The 9,197-nt window shown below is 37.8% G+C and overlaps 1 protein-coding gene across 1 annotated transcript; it reads left to right on the top strand.

The window, feature by feature from the left end:
- The first annotated feature begins 7,921 nt into the window (after positions 1-7,921).
- LOC142528404 (putative mitochondrial protein AtMg00860) lies at positions 7,922-8,876 on the top strand. The gene is made up of 2 exons (XM_075633449.1): positions 7,922-8,056; positions 8,421-8,876. The coding sequence occupies exons 1-2, from the start codon at positions 7,922-7,924 to the stop codon at positions 8,874-8,876; spliced, it is 591 nt and encodes a 196-aa protein (XP_075489564.1).
- The last annotated feature ends 321 nt before the right edge of the window (positions 8,877-9,197 follow it).

Below are 9,197 nucleotides of genomic sequence, written 5' to 3'. Positions count from 1 at the left end.
ATAAAACCACAAGAAACTATAAAATAGGAAGTACATACTGAAACTTGAACTTGGATATCAAAAGCTTGAACATACGTACATATATACATAGACGTTCCATTGTCATGAAACTTTTCTTAAACATGCTTGCATACACTTGAACATACATAAATTCATCATTTTGCGTAGAGGCATGTTTCAAAACAAGTGACCCATAACATAAATAGCCAGATCAGACTAAACCACAGTACTAGACTGACAGGGACGAATCCACTGCCACATACATGAGATCCCCGTTCATGCTTTAACGGGTGGATTGGTCCCCATTCATGCTTTAATGCTTTCCAATCCTGATCTAAACCCGTTCATGATTTAACGGGGCAGAGAGGTCCTCGGCCACGTTCACTAACTTCCAAACCCATTCATAATTTGGCCACAAGACATTTAGCATACCTCAAAAACATGAAAATATTTTCCTTTGCACGTCGAACATACTTATTTGGAGTTGAGGGATTCGTTGGATCTCGCTTAGGGCCACTGCTGCAACATACTAACATGAGTTTGAATACTTAACTTGCATAACTTAGACTTACTGTCATACTATCACCCAAAAGTGACAAATTTCCTTAAGACGTTCTAAATCTCTCAGGACTTGACCTCGTTTAATCATCGTGCTAAACCATGAAATCAACCCCCGAAACAACTCCTAAAATGATGTGTGAACATTTCTCAAAACATAGAAGACATGAGCCCTAAATATTGTTTTAAAAAGTCATGGACGAACGCCTAGGCACTGGACAATGCTGCACTGCGGCGTTGCCTAGCGCCTCGGCGCTAGCAAGGCTGAAGGCCAGCGCTGCGGTGCCACAAGGGCAGCGCAGTGGCGCCTGGGTTGCGCAGATCGGGCGCTGCGACGCTCCCTCGCGAGTGCTGCGGCACTAATCCTGCGTACAACCAACCCAAAATAACAAATTTTGATGCAATTTTAAAAGTCATGCTCCAACGACTCAACCGATGCAACGAGACTCCTCTTAGGCTCTTGGCACTAGCGCTGCGGCTCTAGCAAGGCCGAAGGCCAGCGCTGGGGCGCCACAAGGGCAGCGCCGTGGCGCCTGGGTTGCGCAGATCAGGCGTTGCGGCGCTCCCTAGCGAGCGATGCGGCGCTAATCCTGCGCACAACCAACCCAAAATAACACATTTTGATGCAATTTTAAAAGTCATGCTCCAACGACTCAACCGATGCAATGAGACTCCTCTTAGGATGCTATGACAAGAATTCAACTCAAACAAATGTCCCCAAGACAACGACACACAACAACTACGCACGATAATCCGTAAATATGAATTTTGACACCAAAATACTTCCTATGACTTCTAATGCAACCAAGTGCCTACCGACACAAGACTAAGCACCATAATTTATCCCAATGTCAGACTCACAATACCCAAACGCAGCAGTGATCCACCAACGGTTCCCAACGAAGTCTGCAACTCAAAAAATTCAAGAATACATCGATACAAAATATTTCCATAAAACGCAGTTTCAGCAGTCGCACGAAAAACACCATAACTCACTCAATGTTTATCCAAATAATTCGAATTTTATATCACATCGAAGGTATCAAAAAGTTCTACAATTTTTGTGTTAAAAGTATTCTCAGAATCACGATCAAAAAATCGTAGTTTTCAAAAGAACAGTAAATTTTGAAATTTTAGATCTAAAAACGTTTCAAAATCGATCCAACATGTTTCTGCCCAAACCTTGCACATCATACATGGATTTTACGCATAAAAACAATGCAACACATACTATGACATTATCGACGCAGAAAAGAAAAGAATATACGTGCCTTTTGATATTAAAATTTACCGAACCGACGATACCGAAGCGGAGACGGAGCGAAGGTTGACCCGGGACGATGGTGGCTTGATTTTCTTTGAAGAAAATTCAACAAAACTTTGCTGGAATATGAGAGGAAGGGGCGGCTGCTGTTCTTGATATGAACCCTAGGTTTTCTCTCTCAAAAATAATAAAAATGAAACTTGAATGAAGTGTGTGTGTGCTATGTCGTGTGGGGTGTGTGTGTAAAAGTGTGTTTAGTGGTGAAAACGTGTGTGTGTGTTTAATTAGGGGAATTTAATTTGCTTAATGATAATTAAAAATGTTACTTAAAAATTAATCCCCTAATTACAAAAATAAAATACACCATGTTAACTTTAAAAGCTTTAAAACTTCTAAAATTACTAAATACATGATTTAAGCTTTAAAATGCTAAAACTTAATAAATTATTTAAAATACTCCATCCTAATACTTAAAATAATATACCACATTTAAAAATTGCCAAAATCGTCATCGGTCTCTTTTCCTCGATCTCGCCTCGAATAATCGCCTGAAACATGAAACTCAAGAAAACATTTTAACGTGCATCACATAAACATTAAAATAATGCAAATTAAATAAATTATGCATCACAAAAAAAATCATTTTAAATTTAAATAAATGATTTAACAATTAAATAAATGCATGGATTTTACGTGTATTGATTTTGGGCACTACAATAAATCTTCGATTCGGGGTAATGGATACTTAATCTTCCTTGTCACTTTATTCGGCTCTCTATAATTGATGCACAGTCTCATGCTCCCATACTTTTTCTTCACAAATTGTATGTCCAAAATACGTTATCGTAACCTAACTGCATGCGAATCTATGGAAAATGTAAAATGATTAATCAAATGGTTTTAATTGCATGAACTAAATATATTGTGCATGATTACATGTTTAAAATGCAATTTTATACATGAATGCAAAAAACTATGTTTTAAAAGTTATTCGAGACGCGATCGAGAAACGAAAATCGGGGGCTATATGAGGGAAAATATTTTTTATTAAGCACTTATTTTTAATTGTTTATTATATGGTATATGTTATGCGGTATTTTTGAAAATGAAGTGTTTTGAGGTGATTTTATATGTCGAGTCGTATTTTTAAACGGTATTTGATTATCGACAAAAATATGAACTTTTGAAAACTCGGCTAATATTTTCACAACCTTTTCTATACAAAATATTTTAAATATTAACTATTGGGCCTAATAGACTATGTTAATGGACCTAGGCTTACACCATGAGTTTTAATCAAAATAAAAAGCTAACAAATATTTCCCCAACCCACACAAAACACACGCACACATCATACAACACTACAAGGACTCCTCGGCAGCACACCAAGCACGCAAAACACAAAAATGTTAGGGAAAAACTCGTGAGTTTTGGAAAGAAATCAGCCTAGTGTTTTCTACGTCGCCGTTCTTCGCATCTCAACTTGTTTTTCGTGCTTAAAATACACAAAGTCACGCCTTACTCTCCTTTTTGTCATCCATCACACCATATTACTAGATTGAAGTATGTTTGCATGGAAAAATATGTTAGTCTTGTATTTATTTTCGTTTTTATGCCATAACATGTCAATAACTCAAGCTTTTGTGATCCAAAACTTATGATAACATTGCACAAAGGGGCTGCCATGATAGGGGCTTCATAAGGGACGTTTTCCACTAGTTTTAGAGTCCTTAAGGGTGTGATCAGATGCTGGACACAACCTAGTGACACGAGGAACAAAAATAAGAGTCCTAGTGGGTTGGGACTCTTCGTTAAGGGCTTTCCTTCAGAGCCATGGCTGTAGCTGCTGTTAGGGCATATTTATGAGTCCTACGAGGGGTGGGTGATGTTCCTAGGGTGGTTGCACAAGGGGTGGTTCAAAGTTCTTGAGAATCGCGTGGAGTAGGGAAAGCCACACGCATGCATATGACTGGGTTTGAGGTCTAGGCTTCTAGGTCATTTTGATTCAGTTCAGTAGGGTCCAGTAAGCTCCTATGGTGGTCAACGAGGGGCTGGTCGAGTTGTTTGAGGGCTAGGGTCGAAGCTTGCATGGCAATAAAATCTAGGGTTTTCGAAAATAGGGCTGGAGTTCAGTAGGAGTTCTAGGCTGGTTCATGGGTCTTGATTGGATGGATTTATGTTGAATATGGCTTATTTAGGTGTTATTAAGCTTTGGGTCAAGTTTTGTAAAGTTTGGTTAAGTTTCGAGTCAATACGAGTCAAAATCGGGATGTACATTTAAGTTTAAAAACGAATCGAGGAAATTATCAAAAACCTAAATTTTAAGCCTAAGGAATATTTAAGAAAGTGTTTTAAGATATAAGTTAATTTTGGAATGATTTGGGACGTCGTTTTGATGTCTAGGGATAAATATGGAAATTTATGCTCCTAAGGGTAAACGTTCATTTTACAACTAAAATTGTTTGACGTTCTAGAAGTACCCTGAATGCTGTAAATAATATTAATATGTTCATTTTAAATGTTTATGAAATTATATTATGAAACGTTAATGCTAAAAGACATGTTGCATGCTTGGTTTAAAAGAAAAATGATTTATATATGCATGAATTTTTATAAGTGATGGAAATATGAAACGTTGAAGAAGATGAACTGATTGTGATTAATACAATGATACGATGATTATGAAGATACGATGATATGTAAAGCCAAGGCTCATTGACGGGTGATAGTGTCGCTGATGTCCCTGTCGCCCAGTACTGTGGTTACACGTAGATGGATCCATCGACTTTAGCTGATACGAAAGTCATAATTAACTATCTGAATTCAATAAAAGGAAGACATATACACATATGATGAAAGGAAATATGATATGATATAATGAAAGAAAATATGATATGATATGATCAAAGGAAAAATGTTTTAAGTTTATACATGTTCATGAAAAGCTATTTTAAGTAAAAATATTTTCATTGTTGCATGTTAATGTATATGTATTACTTGTTATCATGGTTAAGATTTGCTGAGTCAATAGACTCACTAGGTGTGACCGATGCAGGTGAGCATGATGTTGATATTAATGGAGGACTTGATGGTTGAACTAGCTAAACTGAAGGTGCACACAACCCGAGGACCGTCGCTAGTTTTTCGCAAATAAATTAAGTTTGTGATTTATGTTTACTTTTAAGATTTTATTGCTTATTATGATTTTTAGGGGTTTTTGAGAGAATGTTAGAGTTAAGTTATTTTTGAACTAATGCTAGTTTAGATTGGTTGACGTTTTACGAATTATGTTTTGAATAACGTTCTTTTTGGATTTCCGAATAATAGTTGGTTGGTTTATTTTTAAGGAGTGCAAAAGTATTTTGAAAATATATTTATATATAAGTGTTCGGCCGACAAAAAAAAAATTGTTAGTATATTTTGAAGAAAAACGAGTAGTGGACGTTTCAGTTGGTGTCAAAGCAACGTTTCTACAAAGGGTTGTTCCACTACCAGTCTGGAAAGCTCAGTCGTCAAGCCTCAAATTTGTAAGTTTAAATGTTTAATATGATTTTATTGTTAGCCCCTGCATGATCGCATGATTCATATGTTTAAGTTGCATGCTTATTGAAATTTCATGATATTCATGTTTAGTCGGATGATAAATGGAATTTACATGTTGCATGATTAGAAACCATAGATTTAAATGCATGTTAGTTACATTTAGAATTTGGAAAATATTCAGATATAATGTCTCCCAGACGTGCACCTAGTACCGATACGCAAGTTGAAACTAATGGAGATCGTCAAGGGAATGCACCCCCACCTCCTAATGGGAATGCTGCTATTCGTGCACTGGAAGGCATGGCATGCTTCTTTGAGCCTCAGTTTCAGTAGGCTCCAAGGCCGAAGCTCAACGTTTATGATCAGTTCCGGAGGCTAGGTCCGAAGGAATTTTCTGGCACCACCGACCCATTTGCTGCTGAGGGTTGGATTCCATCACATGAGGTGCACTTTTTTATCTAAATATTGGAGACGCTGACCGAGTTAGGTGTGTTATTTATATGCTTCGAGATGATGCTTCTCTTTGGTGAGAAGGAGCTGAAAATGGTGTCAATCTTGCCACACTCACTTGGGAGCAATTCAAGAAGAACATTTTCTATGAAAAGTATTTTACTGCTGACGTCCGAGGATGCCTGGAGAGAGAGTTCATGAGTCTCCGCTAGGGGGACACGACTGTGTCTGAGTGTGTGAGGAAGTTTGATAGGGGTTTTCACTTTGTACCCCTCATTGCTATAGACGCTGCTTTAAAATTAAGGCACTTCATGGATGGCTTTCGACCTACTATACGCCGTGATGTGATGATGATGCGACAGGCGGACTATGCAGCTGCCTCTGCTTGCACTTTACAATGCTCAGCAAGCCCTAAAGAACATTGATTTTGAGATGCAGCGCAAGAGGCAACATTACCAGCTGAACTCCAGTCCGAATAAGAAGCACTTCACGGGACCTCCTAGAGTTGAAGGCAGCAAAAGCCCCAAGGGCAAGTGAAAAAGCTGGGACAATCAAAGTCCCCACAACCTGGAGCACCAAAACCTGTAGAGAGGCCACTTTGCAAATAGTGCAATCGTTTATATTTTTGCAAGTGGATGTGGGGGACATACAATTGCTTCATATGCAAAGAATAAGGACATAAAACTGCTGATTGCCTGAAGAAGAAATGATCTACTGTGGGTAGAGCTTATGTGATGAACGCTGAGGAAGCTGAGGAGGAGCCAGACACGACCCTAATCACCAGTAACCTAGTTATTTAATGTTTTTATATTGCTTTTATTGCATGAAATGTTAAATTGATTATGAGAATCGAGTTGGGATCAAGAAGAACCTAGAAGAAAATAGGTTGCATGCTCTACCATAGTTTAAATTAAGAGATGACAATAGAAACCATAAAAATTTAACATGAATTATGAGCCTTAATTATGCAAAAGAGATAAATAAATCCAAATAATAGTTTTAAGGCTTAAAATTGAGAAAAATCAAATTTTGGTAATGAATGGATATTTTCGAAAACTATGAGGATCGAATTGCAAATTTCAAAAACTTAATGGGCTAAATTGCACTTGGACGAGATTTAAAGTACCAAATCGAATTTTTGAAGAGCCCAGGGACTGGAATTAAGATAACCAAAAATCCTAGAGAGAAATATGGAATTTTCAAAAAATTCGGGGAATAAATTGTAATTTGAAAGTTCAAGGGCTGTTTTGCAAATCCTAGGTAATTAAGGGCTATTTTCATAATTTTTGGATTCCCGAGGGTTAAAAAATGATATTTGAAAGTCTAGGGCCCAAATTGATGGAATTCGACATTTATGAGGGTTAGGATGCAAATTTGCGAAATTATTAGGACTAAATTGTAGATTTCGAAATTCTTTAGGGTTGGAAATGTTATTTTCAAAAATCGAAGGGTTAAAAATGCAGTTTTTTTAAGAAAATTTTGGGACCAAGCATGTGACTTTCGAAAATTTTGGGGAAATAGTGATAGAAATTCCTTAAGCTTTCACACGAATAGATTTAACGGAGTATTTTTCGCAGGAAGGATATTCATTCTAGGTGTAGCTACCTACACATTGCTGAATTCGGGAGCTATACACTCATTCCTATCTGAGACATTCGTCAAGCGACTAAATATATACCAAAAGATATTGGATTGAGCTTCAAGTTTCGATTCCTTCCGATGATCAAATAATCATTTCGAGCATTGTAAAGAATCTTGAGCTTCGTTTGCAAAAAGATGTAGTTCAGGCAGATCTCATCGTACTTCCGATGCCTTAATTCGACATTATACTTGGCATGGATTGGCTATCATTGAATGGAGCTTTGATAGACTTTCGGCAGAGGTCAGTATCTATTCGACCACCTAGTGGTAAGTCTTTTATCTTTGAGGAAACAAGGAACAAGCAAATGCCGCACATCATGTCCTGCATTTGTGCGAGGAAACTTATTAAGCGAGGCAGCCAAGCTTTCCTGAGATGCTGAGGTTGTCAGAGACTTTCCTAGCGTCTTTCCTAAGGAAGTTTCTGGCATTCCACCGGACCGTGAGGTAGAATTTTCTATTGAGTTGATGTCGGACACTGTGCTAATTTCTAAGGCACTCTATCGTCTATCACTCGCCGAAATGGAAGAGTTAAAGGATCAAATTCATGAATTGCTGGACAAAGTCTTTATTCGTCCTAGCCATTCTCCATGGGGCGTAACGGTATTATTTGTGAAGAATAAGGATGGAAATATGCGACTCTGCATTGACTTTCGAGAGATGAATATGGTCACCATCAAGAATATGTATCCCTTGCCTAGAATTGAAGATTTATTTGATCAATTACAAGGAGCATCGATATTCTCCAAAAAAGATCTTCGTTCTAGATACCATAAGTTAGAGGTTAAGGATTCGGATGTTCATAAGACAACGTTTAGGACTCGATAAGGGTATTATGAATTTATGGTCATGCCATTTGGGTTGGCGAATGCGCCAACGATCTTCATTGATCTCATGAATCACGTTTCAGCCATATCTAGATCAATTTGCTATAGTTTTCATCGATGATATTTTTATCTATTTGAAGAGCAAAGAGGAGCATAGTCAACATTTGAGGACAACACTACAAATACTGCAAGATAGGAAATTATATGAAAAGTTCACCAAGTGTGAATTTTTGCTCGAGAGAGTGGTTTTCTTAGGCCGCATCATTTCCAGAGATGGAGTTGAGGTTGATCCGAGTAAAGTCAAGGCAGTTAAAGAATGGCTCGTACCGAAGAGAGTAACCAAGATCCATAGTTTCCTAGAACTAGCTTGTTATTACCGAAAGTTCATACAAGGATTCTCCTCTATTGTGGTACCCTTGATCGCCTTTACAAAGAAGAATGCAAAGTTCATATGGGGATCCGAATACCAAGAAAGTTTTGACAAGTTGAAGCAAGCTTTGATTTCAGTACCAATATTATCTATGCCATTGGGGCAAGGAGAGTATGTTTTTTATACGGACGCTTCGAAACTTGGGTTAGGCACAGTTCTGATGTAAGACGATCGAGTGATAGCATATGCATCGAGACAGTTGAAAGTACATGAGAAAAATTACCCCACACATGATCTCGAGCTCGCCGCAGTGGTATTCACATTAAAGGTTTGGAGACATTACTTATATGGGGAGAAGTGAAAAATTTTCAACGGCCATAAAAGTTTGAAGTAGTACTTCACCCAAAAAGAGTTGAATATGAGGCAACGAAAATGGTAAGAGTTGGTAAAAGACTACGACTGTGATATTAGCTACCTATCCAGGAAAACCTAATGTAGTAACGGACGCATTGAGTAGGAAGACATCGGTCATTACTCAATTATCACT

Source organism: Primulina tabacum, chromosome 16 (genome assembly GCF_025594145.1).
Source record: "Primulina tabacum isolate GXHZ01 chromosome 16, ASM2559414v2, whole genome shotgun sequence".
In the NCBI taxonomy this organism is placed as follows: domain Eukaryota; kingdom Viridiplantae; phylum Streptophyta; class Magnoliopsida; order Lamiales; family Gesneriaceae; genus Primulina; species Primulina tabacum.
This window is presented reverse-complemented; position numbering and strand designations above follow the sequence as displayed.

Bases quoted from the DNA above. Each gene is read 5' to 3' on its own strand.
- LOC142528404 (XM_075633449.1), top strand. From the start codon at position 7,922: ATGTCGGACACTGTGCTAATTTCTAAGGCACTCTATCGTCTATCACTC. The intron at 8,057-8,420 runs GTATTATTTGTG...ATCTATTTGAAG, and splicing joins ATTCTCCATGGGGCGTAACG to AGCAAAGAGGAGCATAGTCA.